At 52.2% G+C, this 27,737-nt stretch overlaps 1 protein-coding gene across 5 annotated transcripts; it reads right to left on the bottom strand.

Annotated features, from left to right (window-relative positions):
- Positions 1–42: 42 nt before the first annotated feature.
- LOC138825555 (histone-lysine N-methyltransferase SETD1A) lies at positions 43–27,324 on the bottom strand. Of its 5 annotated transcripts, XM_070020189.1 has the most exons (19): positions 26,249–26,410; positions 25,754–25,918; positions 25,451–25,546; positions 23,115–23,385; positions 20,112–20,233; positions 19,661–19,890; positions 18,514–19,402; positions 17,584–18,369; positions 16,971–17,147; positions 16,771–16,858; positions 15,689–15,846; positions 14,961–15,048; positions 11,588–11,929; positions 3,961–5,013; positions 3,343–3,515; positions 3,127–3,237; positions 2,879–2,998; positions 935–1,072; positions 43–849 (listed from the first exon to the last, which is right to left on the bottom strand). In XM_070020189.1, the coding sequence occupies exons 2-19, from the start codon at positions 25,901–25,903 to the stop codon at positions 676–678; spliced, it is 5,166 nt and encodes a 1,721-aa protein (XP_069876290.1). In that variant the 5' UTR covers positions 25,904–25,918; positions 26,249–26,410; the 3' UTR covers positions 43–675. The 5 variants fall into 5 exon arrangements, with proteins under 5 accessions (XP_069876290.1, XP_069876287.1, XP_069876288.1 ...); XM_070020186.1 differs by lacking the exon at positions 26,249–26,410 and adding an exon at positions 26,675–27,324 and having other exon boundaries at positions 3,127–3,515; XM_070020187.1 differs by lacking the exon at positions 26,249–26,410 and adding an exon at positions 26,503–26,529 and having other exon boundaries at positions 3,127–3,515.
- Positions 27,325–27,737: the final 413 nt, after the last annotated feature.

Raw genomic sequence — 27,737 nt, 5'->3', positions numbered from 1 at the left:
TATCCCCGCCCCAAAGATAACGACCGAGGCCTTTTTGTACAATAAAGTTTAATCACAATTATAAAAATGTGGCGTTGGGTTTGCGCTATTAACATATGTACAATCCAGCCCAACAAGAAGGGCCCACCCCCCACCATCCTGGCCTGGCTGAGCCGGAGCCCCCAGAAGCCAGGGTGGGAGGGTAACCCACAGGGTCTGGCAGGAACAGAAGATGAGGCAGGGTTGCAGGCACGGAGTCCCCAGGAAGGGGGCCGCAGGGCCCCCCAGGGGAGAACATGGCCACTGCCCCTAGAGACCCCGAAACTGGGGAGGGGTGCACGCAGGGCACAAGGGGAAGTCCCCATTAACACAAAGCATGAGAGCTGTGCAGCCCCCAAGAACAGGATCTGTACAGGCCGGCACCCCAGGTTTCCACAGGAAACAGCTGCTGGCAGCTACAAAACATTTACAGCTTCTTCTCCGCAAAGAAAAAAAATGAGGGGCCTGGGAGGGTGGGCAGGGGTGACGGGGAGGGAGGAACTGAGGCTCCCTTGCTGGGCTCGGGGCCCATAACCCCCACATGTGGACGGACACGGGGGGCAGGTGGGCCCTGTGGAGCCCACTAAGGCTGGGGTGCTGGGAGCTCAGGGCACCAAGGGGGAATAAATAGGGGTGTGGGCACCAGTCCTGCCCACCTCAGTTGAGGGAGCCCCGGCAGCTCTCAGTGCCGCACAGACACGGGATCTTGTTGTCCTCCAGCGGGAACTTGTAGTCATAGGTGATCTCCTCATCCACGCCGATGGGCTGCTTCGAGTAAATCACGATCTTCTTCTGAGACTCGATGGTGATCACCTTGGCGTAGCAGTTGGGCTGCAGGAACGGAGGTGTGAGTGGTGGCTGCCCTTCTCCCCCCCTCGCCCCGCTCTGCCCCCCCCCAGCCCGGTCCCCAGCGCACCGTGCAGCAGTGGTTGATGAACCTGGCCAGGTTACCACATTTGGTGGCATCAATGATGGTGTCGTGGTCCACACGGAACAGATAGCTGCTGCCGATGCCCTCCTGCACATAGCGCTTCTCCCGCATGTCCGCCACCATCTGGGAGGGCGAGAGGCACAGAAGTCTTGAATTTCTCGCCTCAGTTTCCACATGGACCTAGGCCAGACCCCACAGCCCCTGCAGAGAGGCTGCAGGCTCTAGGGTCTACATGAGCAAGGCTGGGCCTGCAGCTGGCCTCTGCCTAAGATACTGGCAAGAGGACTCCAGACAAAACGGAACTGGCCTCTCCTAGAGCGCCTGCCTGGTGGCTGCAGAACCTCCAACTGCCGTGGGACTGGCGCAGTTTGTGAAATGACAGTGTCACTTCACCAACAGAACCCTGCTTCATCTCCTCTCCTACAATCCTCCCCCTAGAAAGCCCCTTTGGGCAGCTGGCTGGGGCAGTGCAGCTCATGCACATCAGGATTCCTGGCTTTGTGGAAGAAATAGAACCATGGGCTGGGAAGGTGGCTCAGTGGTAGAGTGCTTGCCTAGCATGCATGAAGCCATGAGTTCCATTCCTCAGTACCACATACACAGAAAAAGCCAAAAGTGGCACTGTGGCAAGTGGTAACAGTGCTAGCCTTGAGCAAAAGAAGCTCAAGGACAGAGCCCAGGTCCTGAGTTCAAGCCCTGGGACTGGCATTAAAAAAAAAAAAGGACCAAGAGCGTTCTGCCTTTTTCCGTGGGTGACCTCACCCCGCCCAGAGCTCTGGCCGCCAGTCAGCTCCTCCCAAATCTCCATCTGTGGCCAGAGGCCACCTCACTGGAGCTGCTGGGCGTCATGCCTGGATGTGCGGCGCCTACAACCCACAGGGCTGCCCTGTCCTCTTCATCATCTCACTGGGCTTCGGACTCCTAGTGGCGAACGGTGGCCTGAGAAAGGGACTCGACTCCTTCATCCGTCACCCTCCAGTCAGCTCACTGGCTAGCTACCCAGACGCCAAACTCCTGTCGCCTCTGCTGCACAGGCCAGACCACCCTTACCCTGACCCGGATTTCTGCCACAGCCAGGCACTGGTACCAGTGTTCAAGCACTAGCTACTAGTGCACTCCTCACAGCAAAGCCAGGTTTAACTCCCAAAGCCCTCTGCGGCGTAGCTTCCAGAGCCCTTCTTACCACAGTCCCAATGTGGATCCATGGAGAAAGGAGGGCCCCCCCACCCCGCACAGCACCACCATGGACCTTCAGCTCTCTGACATGCTAACTAACCCCTTTGCCCTCCTAGGACCACACTACTGTCAAACCTTAGTATATGTTTTTCCAAAATCAGGAGCACACTCCTGACCCAAGGCCTGGAAAATCCTCCTCCTCATGCAGCTAAGACACCATCTTGGTGTGCCAAACCTGTTGTCAAGCACCATTCTTTTCTGCTATTACTTGCCAATGTTCCCTCATTCCCCCTGGTTTTGTTGTTGTTTTGTGTGGGAGGGTGTGTGTCCCACACCCTCAAGCCAGCCCGGGAACTGTCCTTAGTTTTTTTTTTTGCTCAAGATCACCTCTACCACTTCACACTTTGAGGATTTTGGTAGTTGGTTGGAGAGAACCATCTCACAGACTCTTCTGCCTGGGCTGGCTTTGAACCTCCTATCTAAGGTGAGTCTCATGTACTTTCCCACCTGGGCTTTGAACCTCAATCCTCAGATCTCAGCCTCCGGAGTAGCTAGGATTATAGGTGTGAGCCACCAGCGCCCAGCAATTCCCATTTTTAAAGGGAAAGTCTCGATCATGTTTGCTGCTGGACTACTAATATCTGGGTGCTGGGTACCTATTATTGTAAGGACACCGGTTTCACTGGCTAAGTCCTGGAACTCACGCTGGTGAGGGCTGCCTGGCTGCCAGCCTGCCACACAGCGTGGCCTCACCTGGCGGATGTTCTGGCCCACGTACTCGATGACCATCTCATCAGCTGCAATGGGCTCCATGGCAAACAGACCCCACTCATGGATCCGGCTCCGGCCAAAGCGGAGCTTCTTCTTTCGGAACTGGGGACAGAGAGCAGACGGTACTGCTAGAGGCCTCCCATCTTGCCACCCACCATGGGGGTCTCAGGATTGGTTCCCCCCTCCCTTAGGAGCAGTGCCTCCTCCCGGGCCCAGGTCCCACTCCTTACCTTGAGCTGGTTGAGCTTTAGCAGATCACTGTCCATGATGGCCGAGGTGCCGATGGCACTGAGCAGCCGCCGCTGTTCAGAGCGGCGCTCGGAAAGCACACGGTTAGTCCCCTGTGAGAAGCAGGATAGGGAGGAGGTGAGTGATGGAGGGAAGGGGGGGGGAGGAGAAAGAGAAAGACCCCATGGGATGGGCCTGGAGTTAGGGCAGGGCCCCACCTGAGTGTCCACGCCTTCCAGCTGCCGAGCCGAGACGGGGCACACATCCAGGTACTTGTCCTTCTCCCTCTTGCTGATGGGGTAGTAGCCCTCGCTGCGCGCCGAGCCGGTCTGGTGCTCTCGGGGCCCATCCTGGGGCCGCCGCTTGCGCTTTGGAGTGTTCAGGTTGGTGAGTGCAGGGCGTTAAGGAAGAGAACAGGTGGTTCCCTGGGGCGCGCTCCTGTCTAGCCACCTCAGCCCCAGCGCAAGCAGAAGGTGTTGGTGTGAGCAGCTAAGCATGTCTGCTGCAGGGGGGCAGCAGGTGGGAGGAGTCCACTCAGACCCCGCCTCTTCTGCCAGGAAAACTGAGGCACAAAAGGCATGAAGCAGAGAGAAGCAGGCTGGGCAGCCAGAGAAACCTCTGGCTAGATGCAGTGCACTGAGGCCCACAGCTGGAGAGGGAACTGAGCGCAGTGCCAGGCAAGACCCGAGAAGGACGGGCCACCCTGCTAATGGGGAGGTTCCCCCCACTCCCCCCCCCCCCCCCCCCCCCCCCCCCCCCCCCCCCCCCCCCCCCGCCTGCCGCAGCCCGTGGTTGCTTTCCTGTACAGGAAGGCCATATTCTGGGGCTCAGGATATTTGTGTGATGGACCCAGTGGGTGTCGTTCAGCCAGTCAGCCCCGCTTGTCTGCTGCAGCAGCCGCTCGTAGGTGAGCCGCAGGTAGCTCATGTCTTCCAAGTCCAGGCCTGAGTTCCAAATATCATAGAGGATGGTCATCTGCTCGAACTCGCTGCGGGGCTCGAAGGACGGGGGCGGGGGCGGGGGCGGGGGCAGCGGCGGCCGGCGGCGCCGGGCGTGGGAGCGCAGGCTGCGCCGCCGCACAGCGCCCTCGCCATCACTGCTGCTGCTGCTGCTGCTGCTCTCTGAGGACTCGGACTCCTCCTCCTCCTCCTCCTCTTCCTCCCTCTCCTCTGACTGCTGCTGCAGCTGTGGCTGCTGCTTTGGCTCCTCTGCCTCAGCCACCACCACCTCGGGGGCCTCCAGGACCTCGTCGGCGGGGGAGCTGAAGAGCGCGGCAGGGGCAGGCACTGGCTCGGGGGGCCGGGGGGCCGGCACGGCAGGGGTGGGCTTCACAGCCAGGGCGTAGTTGTGCTCCAGGAGGATGTGGCTGAGCAGGGGGCTGGAGCGCTCTGCCTCATCGGACGTCTCTGTGGCCTCCGAGTCATCCCCGGGAGGCAAGGCGGCCAGGCCGCGCCGGGCGGGCGTCAGGGCCAGGTCGGCCAGCACGGCCAGGTCTACTTCCGTCCCTGGCTCAGCCTCTTCTTCCTCGGCGGGCCGGCCGCGGCCCCCTGCCCGGCCCCGGCCCCCTCGGGATACCTCCTCAGGCCAACTCTTGACCAGAGACGCATGGTCCAGGGGCAGGTTGCGAATGGTCCGCTCCACACCCCGGGGGACTTTGCGGGAGACTGGGCCGGGAGACTTGGCTTGCGGGGGGGCGGCTGGGGGAGGCTCTGGGGCCGGCACCTCCTCCGTGGCCGAGAAGGAAACAGTTTTCCGGCGCTTCTTGGGAGGGGGGAGGAGGGGAATAGGAGAAGAGGGGCGCTCATCCGGGCGGGGAGTGGGGCCCGGGGGGCCTGTTGGGGGCTCTGGGGGAGGCAGGGGCACACTGGGAGGTGGTTCCTCCGTGGGACCTGGGGAAGAAAGCACACCGGGAAAGGGAGAGGGTTAGCGTGCAGGCTCAACCTTATCAGACGTGATCACGAGGGCCAGGAGGCCTGGGTGGGGCGGGGCAGCCATAGGCTACACATTTTCCCTCAGTGTCTGCCTCACAGCCCCCCACCCCCCTTCTGCCCTCAAGCTCCTGGACAGGATGGAAAGCTGTACCTGCACACACCCATCTGGTCAAGAGGCCCATCGAACCCCAAATATGTCAGGTATGGGGACAACTACTGGGCAAAAATGCTTCTGATGTCCTCACAGAGCTCAAGTCCAACAGGAAAAGACCACTCAGATCAAATGTGGAGCCGCTGGAAGATGGTGGAGGAAGGCTCCTCACAAGCACCCAGACTCAATGGCCTTTTTTTTTTTTTTTTTTAAACCAAGACTAGCAGAAACAGACTCACACGGGACAGCTAGGCACACAGGCCAAGACCACTTTTTGTCCACTGCAAATTCTCTGAAGATCCAATTAGCCAGAGGAAACAAAAATATCCACCACTTTACCCAGTAACAATATTCTCTGGGGGCAGTGAGGTGAAAAAGACTCAATGTAAAAAGCTGAATGACGGGATTTGCCCTAGTAGGCAGGGGGGCAGAAGACACCGCGCATCAAGAGGCCAAGGTGGAAGCTGAAATCTAAGGGACGAGTGGCAGATTAGACAAGGGACACACTGTCTCTGAGGGGGGCTGCTTTGAATCTCATTAACCTCCCCAGCTCAGCCCCCAGGACAAGGAGTATGGCGTTTCTTTGCTCCTTTGCCCTCTGATACTCCAGCTCAAGGCCACCACCACTGTCCAGCCTTGCTGGCTCTCCAGAAAGCTGGTGGCTGGCATCTTACAGTTAGCTTTGGCCACAGCCGAGTAACAGCCACATGAGTGTGTCCCTGACATACACTGAATCCACACTGTACTCCGATCAATCCTACCTCACACAGAGGAAACAGGCACAGAGAAAAATAACCGGCCCAATGCCACACACCTGGCAAGTAGCAGAGCAACAACATTCAGGTAACTGGGGTTGAATTCATGCTCTTATCTGCTGCTCTGTTCTGCCCTGGGCCTCTACGAACTTAGTGACTTCTCACCTGGTGCTGCCACTCAAACTAAACAGCAGCCAGAACCCAGGCTAGGCCAGGCAGCCAGTGATCAATCAGTCCAGTCTCAACCAATACCTTGAGCTGAGCAGGCTGCTGTGTACAAGGCTCTGGATACCACAGGAATCTCAGGCAGCAGCAGCCCAAACTTGGAAGCCAGTGAGGCCCCAGGCACCCAGCCCAGGCCCATCCAATGGCTTGCTATGAGTCCTCTCACCTCCTTTCTACCACGTTGGGACCACCTCTCCCACTGTGCATGTTCCTAACCGCCAGAATCAATTTCCCTCCCATCTTAGCTTCTCCACACAAATTTCCCTTCACTCCCTGCCTGCTCACCCCATTCACTGAAGATACACCTGTCAATGAATGAGCCAAGGGCTAATGGTTCATGCTCATAATCCTAGCTACTTGGGAGGTTGAGACCCATTGGGATTGCAGCTGAAGGCCAGACTGCATAAAAATGTTCTCGAGGGCTGGGAATGCAGCTCAGTGATAAAGTGCTTGCCTAGCATGCATGAAGCCCTGGGTTCAGTTCCTGAGCATCACATGAACAGAAAAAGCCAGAAGTGGGCTGTGGCTCAAGTGGTAGAGTGCTAGCCTTGAGTAAAAAGCTCAGGGACAGTGCCCAGGCCCTGACTTCAAGCCCCAGGACTGGCAAAAAAAAAAAAAAAAAGCAACCGACTGAAGTGTGGCATAATGGTGCTAAGGATAAGGAGTTCCTGCTTAGCAAGTGAGAAGTCTTGAGTTCACATTCCAGCACTACCTCACCACCCACCCACCCCAGGAGAAGAAAAAGTGTTCTCAACATCCTAGGATCTACAAAGTCACCAAAAGGTAACTCCTACTACATGGGCTACTCCTTTCTTCCCAGGGCCATCACTAACTGACAGGACTAAAATGTCACCTAACCAGCCCAATCAAAAACTTTCTAGTAATAAGAACTAAGACAGGGCCAGGTGCTGGTGGCTCACCCTTGTAATACTACTCAGGAGGCTGAGATCTGAGGATTGTGGTTCAAAGCCAGCTCAGACAGGAAAGTCCATGAGACTCCTCTCCAATTAATTACCAGAAAACTGAAGTAGAATTGTGGCTCAGAGTGGTCGAGCAATAGCCTTAAGCAAAAAAGTTCAAAGATAGTGCGCAGGATCTGAGTTTAAGCCCTACAATCAACCAAAAAAAAAGCCCATGGAGATAGGAATGGGTAGGTCTGCCACTTGGCAGTGACCCTATGCTGAATAGAGAAGCAGAGGAATCCCATCTGCACAAGGAGAAAATAATGCATCAGATCAGAATAAGGCAAAGCTGAAAGATGTTCTGGTTCCTGCTTTTGGGTTCTAGCACCTGGCTATGTCCTGTATATCCCTTTTTGTGTCTGTGTGTACATGAGCAGGTCCTGGTTTAACACAGGGCCTGGGCACTGTTAAGCTTTTTTGCTCAAAATTAATGCCCTACTACTTCTACTACTTGGGCCACAGCTCTACTTCTGGCTTTTTGCTGGGTAACTGGAGATGAGTCTCCTTGACTTTCCTGGGCAGGTTGCCTCTGTACTACGATCCTGATTTCAGCTTCCTGAGTGGCTAGGATTAAAGACAGGTGCACTGGTACCTAGCCCTGTGAATCCCTTTCCATACTTAATCTGGCTAAAATGGGTTCCTGCCACTAGATACTCAGCCTTTAAGTGGGTTCCTGCTACCAAGAACCATACTTTGTCTGGAGCTAAGTGTGGGCAGCTGCCCTTCGAAGCCTTTACCCAGATTCCTACCACAGGCCCACCTAGCCCTTTGTGACTCAGGTTTCCTTGCTTTGTTTTCTTATTCTCTCTTTTTTCCCCTTTTTTGTTGGTCATGGGGCTTTAACTCTGGGCCTGGGTACTGTTCCTGAATCTTCAGCTCAAAGCTAGTGCTCTACCACTTGAGCCACAGCACCACTTTCTGTTTTCTTATTTGGTAAAGAGCAAAGAACTGTCTTCAATTTTTTCCAAAAGAAAATATACACACACACACACACACACACACACACACACACACACACACACACACACACACACACACACACACACACACACACACACACACACACACACACACACACACACACACACACACACACACACACACACACACACGGGTGTAGTAAGGATGTGGATGTTTAGTCAGGTTCTTAAAGACACACACACACACACACACACACACACACACGGGTGTAGTAAGGATGTGGATGTTTAGTCAGGTTCTTAAAGACTCTCTTCTAGTCTAGGCTGGCCTCAAACTTGAGATCCTTCTGCCTCAGCCTCCCAAGTTCTGTGATTACAGTCATGCACCACCATGCCTGGCTTACCCTATTTCTCCTGCCTTGTCCCCAGGACCCTTACTGGGTCTTCTCCTTTCACAGTACTTTGTGTACTCTATATCCTCATCTTACCACTGGAACCTCCTCCCAGGCCTGGGTTTCTGCAGGACTTCTGTGCTGCTGGCAGGCCCAGGCAGCCTCCCCCCCGGCCTCCCACTCCCCTCATTGTGCAAGGTTTCTATGTTAGCTGTCTCTCATGTACCTGCCGCTCAGGGCAAAAGCTTCAAGCACAAAAGCCCATAGCTCCCCATGCACCCATCCCTCCCCATCATATCTAGAGGCCCGGCCATACCCTCCAGGAATGTTACTCCATCAAAATCTCTCCCTTGCCTGGTCCACCTTCTTTCCTTGAGTGTAGAAATGCATCCATCTCATCCACTCTGAAAAGCTAAACCTTCCATCAACCCCTCATTCTTTCTTTGCTTTCAATCCTAGTTAGGAAACCTGAAGCACATTCCTGTACCTCAACAAGCTTCAAACACTTCATCTCTAAAAGGGAGTAAAGCCAGGCACCAGGGGCTCATCCCTGTAATCCTAGCTACTCAGGAGGCTGAGATTTGAGGATCTCGGTTCCGAGCCAGCCCAGGCAGGAAAGTCTACGAGACTTTTATCTCTTAATTAACCACAAAAAGTAGGAAGTGGAGCTATAATTCAAGTGGTAAAACATTAACCTTGAGTAGAAAAGCTCAGGGACAGTGCTTAAGCCCTGAGTTCAAGCCCCAGGACTGACACGTGCGTGTGCATGTACACACACACACACACAAGCCACAAAACTTGCACTCCCTTTGGTGCTCAAAACTCACCACCCCTACTCTACTTCCAATTCTGTTCTAGCCTCTTTGGGTTCCTTTGCTCACTTGTCTAAAATGACTCACAGGCTCCAGACCCTCTTTCCTTATCTGCACAGTCACCGCCTACAGACATCTACCTTCCAGCCTATTCCTCCCAGGGCTTAAATGAGCTGTGATCTAACAGTCATGTTTCTAACTGGAGGTCCTGGGGCATCTGAAACTCAACCCCGACTGAATGCAGCCATTTTCTTCTTAGACTCAGTTCACCATCCTGGGTCTCCTTTCCTGCTGAGTAATTTAACAATTCACCATCTCCTGTGCTCATCCCACTTCTACGCCATCATCTATCTCACTGTAACCATCTTGTTTGGCTCATGCAGTCCTTTAAATGTTCTAATGCCAGCCTACCTCTTCCCTGACCACTTACAATCTTCTCCTCCTCCTATCAGAATGGACTTTCTGAAATGCATTTGTGACCATGTCCCTCTTCTTTTCCTGTCCCATAGAGAACAGAAGGTTATATTTGATGACCTTCTGAGTGCCTTGTGGCCTTCCAGGCCCTTGCACTACGTGACAGCTTCAGGAGAGGCTCAACTCATCCTGCAGGGTCTGGCCTAGATCAGCAGGCACCAGCACTAGATCTTCTTGTGGCCTCTACCCACCTTGGACAGTCAAGACACTGCTAAGACACAGAAGTCCTGCCTGCCTGTCCATCTTCCCTATATCACTTTGGCCTATCTCCAACTCCTCTCTGCACTGCACCTTTTCAAATCACAAATGTGATCACGGCTTCTCTGAGGGCTTCCTACTGCTCTCAAGACCAAAGACCAAACTCCTAATAAGTCTCCACATTCTACATGGCATGATCCATGCCCTCGCGTCCAGTTTCAGTCATGCACCACTTCTTGCTCTCAATTCCCCAAGTTAGCTCTCTTCTATGTCCACTTGCTAATCCCTGGCCTTATGGCCTTTGTATCGGCTCGTTTTTTGTTTTTTGTTTTTTTTGGTCCGGTCATGGTGCCTGAACTCTGGGCCTGGGTGCTGTCCCTCTGTCCCTCAGCTCTTCAGCTCTTCAGCTAGCGCTCTACCACTTGAGCCACAGCACCACTTCCAGCTTTTTTTTCTTTTTGCTTATGTGGTGCTGGAGAATCGAACCCAGGGCCTCATGCATGCAAGGTAAGTGCTCTACCACTGAGCCACCTTCCCAGCCCCTGTTCAAGTTTTTTTGTGCCTATTTCTGCCTAGATTCAGCACACTACGCTTCAGCAGGAAGCTGTTACTAGTTCCACAGATCGTGCAGGTACTGAATGCCCCATATTTTTCCTTTGTGGTGCTTATCAGTTTGCAATCATAGACTTGCTTATGTACTTACTACTTACTTGGCACATCTCTCCTCATGGACCACAACTTTCTGAGTGGAAAAACAGCACCTCCCGGGAAACCTTACCCTATCAACAAATATCCTAATACCTACTATCTGGACAGACAGTTCCCAGAGTAAGAGAATCTGTATGTATATGTTATGAAATAACAGTAAAATGGCCAGGTGCTAGTGGCTCACGCCTGTAATCCTAGCTACTCAAGAGGCTGAGATTTGAGGATAGAGGTTCAAAGCCAGTTTGGGGAGGAAAGCCTGTGAGACCTTTTTTTTTTTTTTGTCAGTCGTGGGGCTTGAACTCTGGGCTTGGGCGCTGTCCCTGCACTCTTCAGCTCAAGGCGAGCGCTCTACCGCTTGAGCCACAGCACCACTTCTGGTTTTCTAGTGGTTTATTGAAGAGCCTCACAGACTTTCCTGCCCGGGCTGGCTTTGAACCGTGATCCTCTATCTCAGCCTCCTGAGTAGCTAGGATTACAGGTGTAAGCCACTCACTGGCACCTGGCTCTGTGAGACTTTTATCTCCAATTAACTTCCAGAAAACTGGAAGCAATGCTGTGGTGGCACAAGTGGTAAGTTCAAGCCCCACAACTGACAAAAAAAAAAGCAAAACGTAAAAATCCACAAAAGAAAGCAAAGGCAGAACTGAGTAAGTTCTGAGTTAATATTTGCCTACATATTACACTACACAGTGAGAAGTAGGAGAAGGGATTTATTAAGTTGGGCATTTTCTCTTTAACTCAAGTGGTCTCAGGCAGAGACCATCTTGTTTTACTCTGATAGTAGCTAAACCTCTCATTGAGGGTTAGGCAATGTCTCCAAGAGGGACAACATGCCGTTTTTCTCTATGAGTTTCTCCAGCAAAGTCACACACCCTGGTAAACCATTACTGAATGTAGGTTCTTTCAGACAGAGACACACACATCAAGTTGCCTACCTGCAGGCCTTGCTGGAGATGTCTCCCGCTCAGGAAGAGGCGTGGCTGGAGAGCCTGTAGTCCTCTCTGGCTCGGGCTCCTCTGCAGGCGCTGGGAGGGACGCTGGGGCTTCTCTGGGAGGCGGTGAAGCGGAGCGAACTGATGTTGGCTGTTCCTCTTCTTCCTCTTCTTCAGAGGAGGACTCGGATGATGAAGAGGATGATGAAGACGAGGATGAGGAAGACGAGGAAGATGTGGAGCCAGATGTGCTGCTGCTCTCCGAGTCTGAGGTGCTACCATTTTCACCATCTGAGTCAGCATACAGAGAACATTTGGAGGACGAATCGCTTTCCTCATCCTCGCCTGGAAATCCAGAAGGGGCAATCAGGCGAGGTGAGAAGACCTTCACTTGGTCAAGCTGTGGGGTCATTCTCTGACTCAGTACTCAGTATTCAGGATAAGCCAAGGGCTGGAAGTCCAAGACGTCAAGGAGTAAAATAAGCAAACCTCTGCTCACAGGTGACAATCACCACTATGCTGGGGGCTGGGAAGTCAGGGGGAGAGCCCTGGATTCTGACTGGAAAAGCCAATGAGTCAGGGAAGGCCTCTTTAAGGAGACATTGAAATCAAGACGGATGGGAGTCCTGCCATGTAAAAACGTCAAAGGCAAGAAGAGACAGAGACCTAGAGACTGACAAATAGCTGCTTAAAGCACCAAGATGGGCCAGCAGATTCTGAGAAAGGATCCTAGAGTCAAAAAGGAAGCTTAATAAACAGCCAGGATAGTGGTGCATGCCTGAATCCTTGCACTCAGCCCACCCGAAGCCTGGCTCACCTGGTAGCTGTCAGCTTTTCTAGAAAGCATGAAGCCCTGAGTTCAAATCCCAGTACTCTATAAAAAGAAATCAGAGCTGGGCACTGGTAGCTTACACCTGTAATCCTAACTACTCAGGAGGCTGAGATTTGAGGATCACAGTTTGAAGCCAGTCCACTAAACTACTAAAAAAGTTGAAAGTAGACCTATGGCTTAAGTGGTAGAGCGCTAGCCTTAAGCACAGGAGTTCAAGCCCCAGGACCAGTACACACACATACATACACACACACACACATAAAAAAGGGCTGGGAATGTGGCGTAGTGGTAGAGTGCTTGCCTAGCATGTATGAGGCCCTGGATTTGATTCCTCAGTGCCTCAAAACCAAACAAATAGTAATATTTTTCTTTCTTTTTTTTTTGGGGGGGGTCCAGTCGTGGGGCCTGAACTCTGGGCCTGGGCGCTGTCCCTGAGCTCTTCAGCTCAAGGCTAGCACTCTACCACTTGAGCCACAGCGCCACTTCTGGCTTTTTTCTTTTTGCTTATGTGGTGCTGAGGAATCGAACCCAGGGAATATTTTTCTTTAAAAAGTGGAGCTGTGGTTGAATATGGTAGAGCACTAGCCTTGAGTGCCCAGGTCCTGAGTTCAAGCCCCACGACCAACAAAATGAAAATAAAAATAAAGAAATCTGAGAACTCCATAATCTTTTTTTTTTTTTTTTTTTTTTTTGGGGGGGGTCTGGTCGTGAGGCCTGAACTCTGGGCCTGGGCGCTGTCCCTCAGCTCTTCAGCTCAAAGCTAGCGCTCTACCACTTGAGCCACAGTGCCACTTCCGGCTTTTTTTCTTTTTGCTTATGTGGTGCTGGGGAATCGAACCCAGGGCCTCAGGCATGCAAGGCAAGTGCTCTACCACTGAACCACCTTCCCAGCCCCAGAACTCCATAATCTTTAAGGAATGTAAGATTAAGTAATCCAGGCTAGATGGTAGTAGTGGCTGGCAAGGGCTCTAGAAAATTGTGAGATGGAGGTGAATGGATTAAGTAAGAGCTGAATTACTGATCACCTTGTGGAAAATAGGAAACCAGGAAAAGACTGCAGAGAGGTTAATAACGTCTGCACATGTCTGGAAAGACAAGTTTACCAGTAGTTTGGAAAAATATATTAGAATGGAGGAAGAAGGATTGAGACAGAAACCATTAAAGACTACTACCAGAACCCAAATGAAAAACATAACAGCAAGGACAAAGGAAAGAAATTCAAGAAGCATCCAAGGAGTATAGGTAGGTGTGTAGTCACATTGGCAGCAACCTAGCCTCTGCTCAAGCAAGGAGGATTCTCTCAGATCATGCATGGTACCATCCTGGCTCTTGAAATGCACAACTTGCCTATCATGTAGAAAAGTGACTTCTTTTAGCTGAGTGTTGGTGGCTCATGCCTGTCATCTTAGCTACTCAGAAGGCTGAGATCCGAGGATCACAGGTCAAAGCCAGCCTGGGCAGGAAAGTCTGTAAGGCTCTTACTTCCAGTTAACCACCAGAAAACCAGAAGTAGCACTGTGGCTCAAAGTAATAAAGAGTGCTAGCCTTGAGTGAAAGAGCTGAGTTACAGCATCAGGACCTTAATTCAAGCCCAATGACCAATCCCTTCTCCCTGCCCCCGCCCCCCACCAAAAAAGAAGTGACTCCTCAGTCTACTGCACTATTACTCTACCCTATTACTGTTTCATCTTCTTCAAAGCCCAACAGGATTTACTTGCTTGTTTTCAAGTCTCCGTCTCTCTTCCAACAAGCCCTCAAAAAGCAAGCCCTCAAAAGCAGGAGCCATTTGCCTCAGTTACTGTTGTACCCTAAGTACCTAAAACAGCACTTGCACTGAGGAGGGCCATAAAGCTATTTCTTTCCTTTTTTGTCAGTCATGGGACTCAAACTCTGGGCCTGGGTTTTGTCCCTCAGCATTTCATCTCAAGGCTAGTGCTCTACCACTTGAGCCACAGCGCCACTTCCCGTTTTCTGGTGGTTAATTGGAGATGAGAGTCTCATGGACTTTCCTGCCCGGGCTGGCTTTGAACCATGACCCTCAGATCTCAACCTTCTGAGTAGCGTGAGCCACTGGCGCCCAGCCATAAAGTGATTTCTAAACGAGTAAGTGGAAAGGAAGTCGACATCATATACCCAAACCTAGATGTGAAGAACCCACAGGTCTTAAACTGGATGAGTATTTGGGTGACCGGAGCTATTAGGAAGGGAAGAGGGAGGCTAGCTTGGTGACTAGACCTTAAAGAACAGTGATCAAAGGTAGGAAGGTCTGGTCTGGTAACACCAAAGGGGAGGAGGATAATGCAGACCCTTCTCATCTCCAGGACTTGGCGAAATATGAAGACTTTGCTGCACTATTTCAAAGGAAGAGGTGTTTCAGAAGAAGTAAGCACCAAAGTTAAAGCTTAAAGACTGTAGCTAAAGCAATTGCTACTGTGGAGGGCAAAGGTGTCCACACAGGAAAGATATGGGTGTGGGAAAGTGTAAGTCAGGTGACCAAAATCCCTTCCTATCCAAGAAGAGCTCTCCCCAACTATCTGCACTCACCATCTGATGCATCTGCCTCCTTCTTCGTGGTGTCCATTGCTTCTTCTCCTTCTTCGTCTTCCTCATCTTCCTCATCCTCCTCCTCATCCTTAAGGAAAAGAACAAATGGGGATTAACAGAGTAGGAACTATTGGTCACTGATGGCTCATATCTGAGGATAAGGTTTGAAGCCAGTCTGGGTTAAAAAAAAAGTCTGTGATGGGCTGGAAAGATGGCTCAGTGGTAGAGTGCTTGTCTTGCATGCATGAAGCCCTGGGTTCGATTCCTCAGCACCACATAAGCAGAAAAAGCCAGAAGTGCGCTGTAGCTCAAATGGTAGAGTGCTAGCCTTGAGCTGAAGAGCTGTGCCCAGGCCGAGTTCAGGCCCCACAACTGACCGAAAAAAAAAAAGTCTGTGAGACTCTTTATCTCCAATCCACCAGCAAAAAACTAGTAGTGGGGGTGTGTCTTAAATAGTAGAGCACCAGCCTTAGTACAGGGTCCCGAAAACTGGCACAGAAAAAAAATGGGGGTGGGGGTGGGGTGGGTAAAAGGGACAACTGTACCATGAGAAGATACAGCTGTCTAGGCTCGAGCCCAGAAAGAAGCTGACTCTGAGAGAAGAGACTGAGGATCAAGCTTCTGGGAGCTAATGGTAGAGCACCTGCTTACCAAGTACCGGGTTCAATCCCTAGCACCTCCAAACAAGAATAAAGCAAGTTTCTGAGCTAACATGCCTAGGCTCTCACCTTCTCAGAGGAAGACTCCTGGGATGCTTCCTCCCCCTCACTGTCCAGAGCAAAGGACTTCCGGTGCTTGCCTTGGGCCTTGCCTCGCTCTTCATCTCGCTTTGGGGGCTTAGTTGCTGGACGTCCTGACTCTCCAGCTTCCTTCTCTCGTTCAGGGTCTAAAACAAAAAGGAGGTGTAGGGCGGTGAGAGCAATTATCTTCAACCATCAGTTTGGTCCTAGGAGTTTTACATATGCTTCTGTCCACCTAACGCCCTAGCAAGCAGCAAATGAAACACAAAACTTTACATTTATCTGCTATTTCTTATAATTATCATTTTAGGCACATCCTACCCATTTTATCTTTCATCCTTTTCTAGGCCAGGTGAAAGAGGAAAACAACTTGTCATGTCTGACCCAAGAGAAAGAGAACTAAGGACAATGGGCCACTAGGCAGTAGATGTGATTCAGTTAAGTTTCAAGCCGCAGAAGCTGTCAACCAACAGCCGAGACTTGGATGAAGTGAAAGAGAGGCTGCAGGAATGAACAGTAAATGTAGGTAGTGACTTATTATAATCTCCAAGGTCTGTCACTTCTATTTTAAGTAGAAAAATCAAGACACAAACCAACTAAAACCAGCATTCTACACAACTACAATCCAAGGAGAACACATCTCATGCAACCCATCTGTGACAACTCTTTTTTTTGTGTCGGTCGTGGGGCTTGAACTCTGGGCCTGGGCGCTGTCCCTCAGCTCTTCAGCTCAAGGCGAGTGCTCTACCACTTGACCTACAGCGCCACTTCCGGTTTTCTGGTGGTTTATTGGAGATAGGAGTCTCACGGTCTCTCCTGCCCAGGCTGGCTTTGAACCGCGATCTTCAGATCTCAGCCTCCTGAGTAGCTAGGATTACAGGCGTGAGCCACCAGCACCCGGCCTGTGACAACTCTTAAGACCACTTTATTTTCCTTTTAACCTCATACCAACCTACCTCTCCACTTGTACCTTGCCCTCACAATACCCTTGTCCCTCCCTTTTGTCTCTGCCTCTTGCTTTTCTATCAGAACTTCATGTAGTCCTCTCTCTTGCCTTGTCTCCTACTTACCATCTTCATCTTCTTCAGCTGGAGTAGAGGGTCGGGGCCTCTTTTCCTCACTGGCTTCTGAAATTTCTGACGGCTCTTTCCGTTTTACCTGGAGGATGAAGAAGATTGGGCCCATTTCAAACTCAGTTCCCACTATCACAGCTCCAAGGAAAGCCTCCCCTCTCCCATCCCACAAAAAATAGAAGTACAGTTCTGGGTACCTTGAAGGAAGGCAGCCGCAGGGCTCCTCGCAGACCGGACCCAAAGGCGAAGGCTTCGATGCCTGTGGTACCCCCGCTCTTGGCCCAGTCTACCAGGGAAAGCATTCCTGGCTCTTTGAGCTTCGTCTTCTCTTTATCCTCCTCCTTGGCTTGCTGCTTGGCTGCATTCTGGAATGGCTGCAGGCACCATGGGGACTGAGCCCAAGACCCAGCCACACAGAAATCCCTTCACTGGCCCCTCCCATGCCTCCACCAGGCCCTTATGGGTATGATTTTCAGATCTGTTCATTTAGACCCTCAACTACAGGATACAACTATTTCTTTTCCCACTTCATAGATGGCCAAAGACAAGCCAAGCCCAGAACTGCCTAACTGCCATGTCCACTGAAAGCAAGCAACAGAGCTAGAACAAAGCTCTCTCTTGGTCCTGTGCTTGACTCCCTGTGGCTTGGCCCAACTTCCTTGCCCAGCTAATATGTCCCTGAGTATCCATAGCCTGACTCTTCATTTGCCTTGACCTCTCTCATTTTGAACTGTGCAGCCTGGAGAAGTCTGAGGTAGATCTCATCCAGCAAAGCCCTGGTCTCCAAGTCCAGATAGCAGCCCTCCTCACCTTGGCCTTCTCCTCCTTGCTCTCCCACCACTGGTCAAAGGCTCCAAAGGCCACATTCTCCACCATCTTGCGGTTGAGGTCTCGCTGCATGATGCTCTTCATCTCTTGGACTAGAGTAGCCAATACACGGCCCACAGTGCCAGCTGATGGTAGGGCTTTGCCCTCTGCCAGCTCTGCTTCCTCCCTGGGAGGCAGCCGGGCCTCTTCTCCCAAGACTGAGGAAGAGGGCAGGGGCTCGGCTGCCATGGGCAAAGGTAGATGGTAGGCCTCCCGTGAGTATGCTCCACGGCCTTCCTGCCCTTGTGTATAAAGAGCATAGGGCAAACCATAGGCAGCCTCTTGTGGGGGTGGGAAAGGAAGGAAGGCCTCCCCAAAGGCCCCACCAGGAGGCCCGGCAGAGGCAGCAGTCAATCCCTTGCCCTGTCGCAGCTGGTGGAGTCTCGTTAACATCTGGGTCTGCATCTGGAAGGACATGGGCATCCCTCCCCACTGAGCCCCGAGTCGATCCATGAGTTCCAGGGAGTTCACAAAGTCATAGATATGGGGTGGTGGAGGAGGAGGTGGGGGGTACTCAGGGGGCGGTGGCCCATCGGGGCGGGGTGGGAGGAGGTAGGCAGGTTGGTGGGGAGAATAACCAAGAGGAAGAGAAGCCAGGTAGGGAGGAGGTGGTGGCGGCGGAGGGGGTGGAGGTGGAGGCTGCTGGGGGGGCGTTGGGGCCGGAGGGGGTGAGCCACCCCTGTCATCATCAGAGATCTCCATGTCCTCTCCAGAAGAGCAAGGAGAAGCCTGCAAGGGTGGAGAGAGGCACAGAAAAAACTGTGTTCCTGGGTTCATCTCCAAACTCACTTTCCTGTCTAGTTCCCTTCCCCTCCCCAGGTCCACCCTGCCTCCTAGGCCCCAAGCCCCCCTTCTAGCTGACCCCCATCTCACCTGGCTCTGCCCGTTGGCCTTGGGAGACTCTCGGGCAGCCCCTGGCTCCCCACTCCCTGTAGGAGCCACATCCTCAAAACTAGCCGGGGCTGGAGGGGGTGTGCAGGGCCCGTGACTTGACCCGGCAGGCCCCTCACTCCCTGGGTCTCTAGCCCCAGGACCCGCAGTGCTGTTCTCTTCCTCCTCCTCTGTGTCAGAGGCCAGGAAAGAAAATTTGGAGCGCTGCTCTTTGAGCAGCATTTCAATGCGGGAATCCAGGCTGCTGTGCTGCGCGAAGGGCACGCTCTCATTGGTGGTCTCTGGGGCTGGGGAGCCCGAGCGAGCAGGTGAGGCTGGGCGGGGGGAGGTCCGAGCTTCTTCCCTCTCGGGGCTGGTCCCCCCACCACCGCCACCTCCACCAGGTTCTGGAGGCTCTGGGGGTGGGGCCTCGGAGGCAGGAGGCCGGTAGTCTTGGTCAGTGGGCCGAGTGGGCTCAGGGGGCAAGTAGGAGGTGTATGAAGGTGGAAAGCGCTCTGCTGTGTTTTCAGCAAAGGGGGCACCAGGAGGCTCCTCTCGAGTTGCTCGACGAGGTGGGTAAGATGCATGGCGTTGATAGCGATTCCAGCTTTCATAATATGCTGGGTAGTTTGAGTCAGAAGCACGAAACTGAGAAGATGTAGAAGAGGATGATGACGATGAAGATGAGGACAATGAGGAGGAAGGGGTGGAGGAGGAAGTGGAGGAGGAAGAGGAGGAAGAGGAGGAGGAAGAAGCAGCGGTGGCGGTGGTGGTGGCTGAGATGGCTGTGGAGGCAGTCGTGGGAACTGAAGATGCAGAGAAATGGCGGCGAGAAAAGGAATCTTGGTAGCTGTTCTCTGACCGCCGGGGCTTGAAGGAGGTTGAAGTGGTGCTGCAGAAGAAAAGGGAGAGGGAGCTGGGCTCATCTCCACGTCACCAAACCTGACCTCCCTGTTCGCATACCCACAGGTGCTCTGCACTGACCCCAAAGCATTACACGCCCAGTTCTGGCTATCTCTCTGCAGACAGCAGTTTGTCTGCTAAACCTACAGACTGGATTCAGTGATCTCAGACTCTGGGATTCTTCCCTGTGGCAGCTGGCTGTTTCCAGATTGGATGGCCAGGGGCCCCCATGGTGCTTGTGCTATACCTGCTGGAGTAGGCGGAGTCCTGAGAGTAGGGGGTGCTGCCCCGAGATGTATAGGGTGTTCCTTGGGATGACTGAGGGGTGAACTGGCCAAAAGAGGATGGGGTGTCTTGTCGGCTGCTGGAGAAGCTTGTGTCTTGGGAGCAGGGGGTACCATTGCCAGGGGTGCCCACCACAGCAGTGCCTGCTGGGTAGGTGGCTGTGTCCGAAGAAGAACGGCGGCGGGACTCAGTCTGGAGGAACAAGGAGAAAGGAAAGAGATCAGACACGGCTTAAAAACTTGCTTTGCCTCAAACCAAGAATCCTAGTTCTGTCGTTTGAAAGCAAATGGGCATTTACCTCAACAGTTCCTTTACCTAACAGTGAAGCCTAGAACCTCTCAAAACAGGTCCTAGTCCTGGTAATTAGGCATTGTATTTAAGTGGCCAAGGCTGTGGTGGCCACAGCTGCTCACCGTCTCCGTGGCTGCACCAGAACCCTGGAACTTCTCACTCAGGGCCTTGCCTCCAGTTGGTACAGTCTGAGGGGTATAGGAGCCATTGACGATCAGTTCATAGTACTTCATTCGTTGTTGTCCTACAGGGAGAAAAATGAAAAGAAGCTGAAAACAACTCCTTTCCTTGTGTGGTTGTCCGTTCCCTCCTTAGACTTCAATTTTTTTTATTTATTTATTTATTTATTTATTTATTTATTTATTTATTTATTTATTTATTTATTTGTCATCGGTCATGGGGCCTGAACTCTGGGCCTCAGCGCTGTCCCTCAGCTCTTCAGCTCAAGGTTAGCACTCTACCACTTGAGCCACAGTGCCACTTCTGGCTTTTTTCTGTATATGTGATGCTGAGGAATCGAACACAGGGCCTCATGCATGGGAGGCAAGCACTCTACCACTAAGCCACCTTCCCAGCCCAGTTTTTTATCTTTATTTATTTCTTTATCTTTAGGAACTTACTCTTTTATCTCTTACCACTTTACTACTAAAAAAAAAAAATTCTTCTGACACGTTTCAGTTTACTAGTAACATTCCTATATATATGCTAGTATATTGAATGATCAACAGGAGAGAGGGAAAAACACATCAGTGTCCCTATTTTACAAGTGTAAAGAAAACTGACTGGCTGGGCACTGGTGGCTTATGACTGTAATCCTAGCTACCAAGGAGGCTGAGATCTGAGGATCACAGTTCAAAGCCAGCCTGGGCAGGAAAGTCCGTGAAACTCCTATCTTCGATTAACCATCAGGAAACGGGAATTGGCGCTGTGGCTCAAGTGGTAGAGCGCTCACCTTGATCGGAAGAGCTCAGGGACAGCGCCCAGGCCCAGTGTTCAAGCTCCATGACCGACAAAAAAAAAAAAAAAAAAAAAGAAAGAAAGAAACTGACTGGCTGGTCACCAGTGGCTCACTCTTTTAATCTTAAGTATTCAGGAGACTGGGATCAGAGGATTGTGGTTTGAAGCCACCCTGGGCAGGGAAGTCCATGAGATCCTTATCTCCAATGAAGCATCAAAAAGCCAGAACCATAAGTTCAAGTCCCAGTATCAACTCAACACACACAACTAATCAACACGGTCATATTGTATATACTGTACATAGTATATACACATCAGGGGAAAAGTCCAATGAAATTCCCCCTATATAACTAACATATACTAACAAAATAAAAAATCTGGCAGAAGAGTTTAAACCCAGGTTTATCTAATGCTAAGCACCTCCCACCTCAAAGGCTACAGAAGAGCAGCCTCAAGACAATCTAGCCTACATTGCATTTTATATAATTTGCACACTAGTTTAAAAAAAAATTCGAGAAAATGTAATGTTTTTGGTCTCTTTTCAGTCAGTCATGGGGTTTGAACTCTGGACCTGGATGCTGTTCTTGAGCTCTTCATCTCAAGGCCAGCACTCTACCACTTGAGCCACAGCGCCACTTCCGGTTTTCTGGTGGTTAACTGGAGATAAGAGTCTCACAAACTTTCCTGCCCAGGCTGGCTTTGAACCCCAATCCTCAGATCTCAGCCTCCTGAGTAGCTAGGATTACAGGCGTGAGCCACCAGCACCCAGCTTGTAATAGTTGTTTTAAAAAGCATGAGATTACGAAGTTTTCTTTCGAAATTCAAACTTGGGAACTAGTCCTCATTCCCTCTTACAAGCTGGCTAGTGCCAAACAGCTGCCCCATTCAGATGGCGCTACAACCCTGCAATCTGACATAGAGCCTACTTTTTCTTATTGCTCCTTTTTGTGGTGATGGAGTGAGGTTTGAACTCGGGCCTCATTAAAGCCATACCTTCAGCTTCCCTACCCCCCCTTGAAAGCAAATTCAGGACTGCTTTATTTATTTGTTCTTTCCAGTAGTGATAGAGAGCAAATCCAGTGGCTTGCATGCTACGGATGCAATCACTACTATGTCACCAGTACCCAGTTACCTACCAAAAAAGCAGGGCAACAGCCAGGCGCCTGTGTCTCACGCCTGTAATCCTAGCTACTCAGGAGGCCGAGATCTGAGGATCACGGTACAAAGCCAGCCCAGTCAGAAAAGTCTATGAGACTCTTATCTCCAATTAACCACCAGAAAACCACAAGTGGTGCTGTGGCTCAAGTGGTAGAGAGCTCGCCTTGAGCTGAAGAGCACAGGGATAGCACCCAAGCCCAGAGTTCAAGCCCCATCACTGACCAAAAAAAAGCAGGGCACCAGTGGCTCATCCCTATAATCCTAGCTACTCAGGAGGTTGAGGTATGAGGATTGCAGTTCAAAGCCAGCCCAGCAAGAAAGCCTGAGACCCTTATCTTCAATCAACTCAGAAAAAGCTGCAAGTGGAGCTGTGGCTCAAGTAGCAGAGCACTGGCCTTGAGCCCCAGAACTTTCAAGTCCCAGAACCAGCACCAAAAAAAAAAAGTAGCCAGGTACTGGTGGCTCACATTTGTAATACTAGTCAGGAGGCCAAGATCTGAGGATCATGGTTTGAAGCAAGCCCAGACAGAGAAGTCCATAAGACTCTTATTTCCAATTAACCACCTAAAAGCTGGAAGTAGATCTGTGCCAAAATGGTAGAGCCTTGAGCAAAATGCTCAAGGACAGCATCCAGGCCCTGAGTTCAAGCCCCAGGACCAGGAAAAAAGAAAAAGAAAAAAGAAAAACAAAACAAAAAGCCAACCCTGAAAACCTAATATTTTTTGAGAACATGGCATCCAGATTTATTTACTATAATTCATGTGATTTTAGATACACTCCCATGCTTGACTGAGATTGCTCATTAACCATGCTGACAATGATATACACAACATCATATATGTACCAGGATTCCTCTAAAATCTGAAATATTGTTAAGTTTCAAGACACACCTGGCCCCAAGAGTTTCAGACAAGGAATCATGACGATCACCTGCCTGACCCATGGAAGCATATGTGCCTCCATGTCGTTCCTGGAGACCAATGCTGGGCAGCAGACAGGAAAACCCTCACCTTTGATGTCAAGCTGGGCATGGATGATGTTGCCCATGACAGAGGTTAGGTGGAGATTTTTGACCGTTTCCTTGGCACCCCGGGTGCTGGTAAAGAGCACTCGGGCCAGGCCCAGGTGCTTCCGAGTACGGGGGTGAAGAAGGATCTCCACCTCTTCCACCTCGCCATACTTTCGGCACATATCCTTCAGGAAGGTTTCCCGCACGTTGTCATTCAGTCTTGCGAAAGTCACTTCCTTCAATGGGATCTGTCCGATATAGAACTCATCCAGCTGTGGAGAGGAGAGGAATTGGTCTGGGGTCTCTATACTGACCACTGACCCTTTGCCCTTTAGAAAACTTTAGCCATCAAGAGAGAGATCTAGGAGATTGCAGGGCAAAAGAAGGAGGGTCACAAGAGCTCTATCAGTCTTGACCTTTCTCTCCTGGAATCCTTCTCACCAAGTGGCACAAAAACTAGGAACAAAACACACAAATGGAAGAATAATTATGTGAAGGAAGTAGCTGTAGAGAAACAATTGACTAGCTCACCTTCTGACTGTCATGGGCCAAGCATTAGAAATATAAAGAAGGAAAAAAGATTCCCATTGAAAAAAGCAGATACACAGACACAGTCACAGCGTGATATGGTGCCAAGAGAAGTGTAGAGAAGGAACCAAGAGAAGGACACCTTTGTACAGAGTAGAATCAGGGAAGGATTCAGAGATGGTATCATTCTGGTTCTGTCTGTTTTGCTACACCAAAACAAGGACTTTTAGGCCAGGAAACTCCACAATATGGCACTTTCTAAAAATCAGAGTGTAGGGCCAGTGGCTCACGCCTGTAATCCTAGCTACTCAGGAGGCTGAGATCTGAGGATCACTGTTCAAAGCCAGCCAGGCAGGAAACTCTGTGAGGCTCTTATCTCCAATTAATCATCAAAAAAGCCAGAAGTGGAACCTTGGCTCAAGTGATGTTGGGTGTGTTTATTTTTGCTTTTGAGGGTTTTTTTTCCCCTTTTGGGGAGCAAAGAGGGAGGCAGAGGAAGGGTGGATAGATGCAATCATGCTATTTGGTATACACTATGTAAAAAAGAAACTATGTATTTTATGGGCAGGGACGTGAGGGGGAAACGGGAAAGCAAAGGAAAGAGTGACACTGTCCAAAAAAAAAAAAGAAAGGTACTCATCACCTGACTTATGAAATGATAACCTCTCTGGACAGTACCCTAGTAACAACAATTTAAAAAAAAGAGCGTAAGGACAGCATCCTGGTCCTGAGTTCAAGCCCCAGGACCAGCACAAAAACAAACAAAAAAAAATCAAAAGTGTATAGTGTGAAAGGAATGTAGGAAGATAAGGTGGAAGATAAGGTTTGGCCAGATGAATAATATGCGCAATGCCCAAAAACACACACTGAACAATAATAGTAAAATAACAATAAAATCAGACACAAAAGACTGCAGAATAGAGCAAAAAATATAAGTGGGGAAAACCAAGTAAAACAAATACAAAGGTCTGCATTAAGGAATGAAAATAGAAAGATTTTTAAGATAAAACGGATGACTCCCTGTTTCTGGCCTGGGCAGCTGGGTAGTTGGTGCTGCCCTTTGTCAGTAGAGGGAAAAAGGAAAGGAGAGTAGTATTAAGAGGTTAAAAGAAACTTGTTTTAAGTTTCTTGAGTTTGAGGTGTGTATGGGATCTCCAGGTGGAGCTGTTTACCTCTACCAGGCACATAAGCCTGGAGTTCAAGACTGACATTGGCTGATAAGATATTTGAAAGTCACCAACATTTGGGTTGATATGAAAGAGGTTGTCCACAGAAAGCATAAGAAGTTTAAAAAAAAAAAAACAAGTATATATACCCACAAACTACTCAGAAAAGAACTCAAAGAATAACTGAAGGAAACCAAGAACTAGTTCTAGGCTCAGTCCAAGGCCCAAAAGTTGCTTGCTTAGACTGAGAAGTGGGAATGCGCTTAAGAAACAAGATGGAGGAGCATATGACCGGACAAAAAGTGAGGAACAGAGGACTCCTGGAAGGCAGTGCTCTATCATTCCTCTACCTGTGGATGAACTAGGATGCCCCACTGCCCTGCCATGTACTGTCATAAAAGACACAGTCAGAGAAATGGCAGAAGTCAAGACCCTTGCTGCCAAGGAAACATCTGGATACCACTGCTATACATGTGTACCTCCTGTCCCAAACCTCTCAGTGCCACAGTCTCAGGAGTGGTTAGATCAGGCTGTCAGTATGTCACTGGAGCACTCATCTTATCAGGCTATGTGAAGTCCAGAGTGCCAAGATCCTCTACCCCCTCCAAGGGCCACCATGGCAAGAAAACTAGCAGACACTTACCTTGAACTTGGGGACTGGGAGGGAAAAGTCTCTGTTTTTGGACCTGACATGGCAACGAGGGTCTTGGAGGTCTTCGACTGGTATATACTTAGAGTCCTAGCAAGGAAGTCAGGAAGAGAAAAGGTGGCTCAGGATGAGACCAGGTGTCTGGGCCCTAAGCTTCCTGCCCACGTGAAGACCCTCCCCAGCCATTGCAACAGAGCTGGGTTTCCTCCCTGATTTCTGAGAAGGATGCCATGGGTCCGGTGGCTCCAGGCCAGGGAAAGAAGAGAGGGGCGCAGGAGAGAGAGGCCAGGCACTCACGTTGACGCTGAAGTGGACGCCGTCATAGCGGTACACCTTTTGAGAAGGCCTGCGCAGGGCAGGGTCCAAGGCAGGATCCACGATGAGCTTGTAGTTCCGCCACTGGAAGCTCGGGGCTTTCTGCCCATCTCCCCCACCTTCCTGATCCATCTCTGCTCATTTACACTGAGAGGAAAAGAGGGGGTACGCAAAGGGGGTCCAGGACCCTGCCGGACTCCGCTGTCCTCCCCCTCATTGGCTAACCCAGGTTTCCAGGTCCTCTCTCATCACCCCCGTGTCCACGCCTCACCGTGGTCCGGTCCCCCCCCACACACACACCCCCCTCGGTTCTGCCCCAGGCACCCAGCCTCCCCATGGCGCCCCATCCTCGCCCCACCTCCTGCCTCTGCGCTCGGGGGTCCCCGCTCGTGCCCCTCACCTTCCCGCTCTCCCCGCGCGGCCTCGGCGCAGACCCCTCCCCCGCCCCGCAGGCCCCGCCCCCTCCCGCCTCCTCACCGGCCAGCGGCCCGGGCCGAGCCCGGCTCTCGCTCCCGGCCCCGCGCCCTGACTCTCAGCCCCAAGATGGGACGCCTCTCCGGGGCGTTGGAAACACCGCGAGACCGATCCCGAACCCCGGCTTCGGTCCGAGTCCGCGCGGGAGGTGTGGGGGGGGGGGGGCCGGGGGACGCGCGCCGCTGCCCTCTCCTCCCGCCCGGGCGCGTTCTGCGCCCCGCGGCCTCCGCGCGCACGCGCGCCGCGACCCCACTCACCCGCTCGCGAAGAGCGGCTCCCCTCCCCCACCCCGCGCAGCACCTCAGCGGCGCGAGGCGGCGGCGGCGGCGGCGGTGGCAGCGCGACACCCGGCCCCGCAGCGGTGGCGGCGGCGGCGCCCCCCCCCACCACCACCACCTCCCCGGCGCGCGCACCAAACACCACCGCCACCTGCACGAGGCCCAGCGGGCGCGGCGTCCGCATTCGCACTTTCGCCACGGGTGCCCCCGGGAGCTCCGCGGAGCCGAGGGTAGTGGCCTTGCCGTGGCCAGCGGCCTATAAGGCTCAAGAGGTTCGGCCCAGGGATTCTGGAGACCGGCCGCATTCCCCGGAGAGTGGGCTTCACCGCCACTACCCAGCTGCTTCTCTCTTGGGCTCCCGGCGAATCGGCGGCGACGAAAGCAGCGACTCGTCCCCGAGGGAAGGGGGCGGAGCGCGGGGAGGTGGCCAGCAGCGCCGGGGATGCTCAAGCGGCGCTTTGGACGGACGCAGATTCGCGAGGCGGGCGGGGCCAGCCCCTGGGCGCTTCTCTCCTGCCTCTTCCTCGCGCGGCCCGAAGTCGAGACGACTGCAGATTCCCCGCCGGCTCGGCTCCAGAGGCGAAGACAGTCATGCCCAGGCAGCCCACTCCTGCTGGCAGAGTCAGCTATTTGTTTTGTTTTTTTTTCCTCCTGGATCTTTCCGACTAGCACAGCCCAAGGGACAGTCCACTCCCGACCTAGGGGGGTGGGGGGGGGAATGGCTACAATGCAAAAGTCTTCTCAGGATTCCGAGGAGGAATGTTCAACCAAGGGAAGGGACCCACGCCGGCCTGAGGAGCCGACCTAGCGAATCTGCGGATGCCGCTGTGGGCGGGGCCAGGGCCGCGCGCGCGGCGGAGGGGCGGGGCCTGGGCGTGCGGAGCCACGACGTCACGCGGGCGCTTCCTGTTGGACCCACCAAAAAACCAGCGGGGCGGGGAGGGGCGCCCGGAGGTGAAAAAAATGCCCCCGGGAGCGATGGTGACTCAGGCCGTTTGCCTGATTCTGCAGGCAACGTCGAGGAGGGGTTCGGCCCATCTGACGGATGGGGAGACGGGAGGTCTGACCGAGGCGCAGCGCTTTCCCAGGCTCAGTCCACCCCTGGTGGGTGTTAGGTGGTCTCAGGGTTCTGAGTCTCGAGTCCCCTAAGTGTACAAAAAATAAAGATCCTACGCCGGAGGCTGAGAGCTGAAGATCATGGCTTGAAGCCAGCC

The sequence above is a fragment of the Dipodomys merriami genome, unplaced genomic scaffold, assembly GCF_024711535.1.
Source record: "Dipodomys merriami isolate MVZ:Mamm:240054 unplaced genomic scaffold, mDipMer1.0.p SCAF_138, whole genome shotgun sequence".
In the NCBI taxonomy this organism is placed as follows: Eukaryota; Metazoa; Chordata; class Mammalia; order Rodentia; family Heteromyidae; genus Dipodomys; species Dipodomys merriami.
This window is presented reverse-complemented; position numbering and strand designations above follow the sequence as displayed.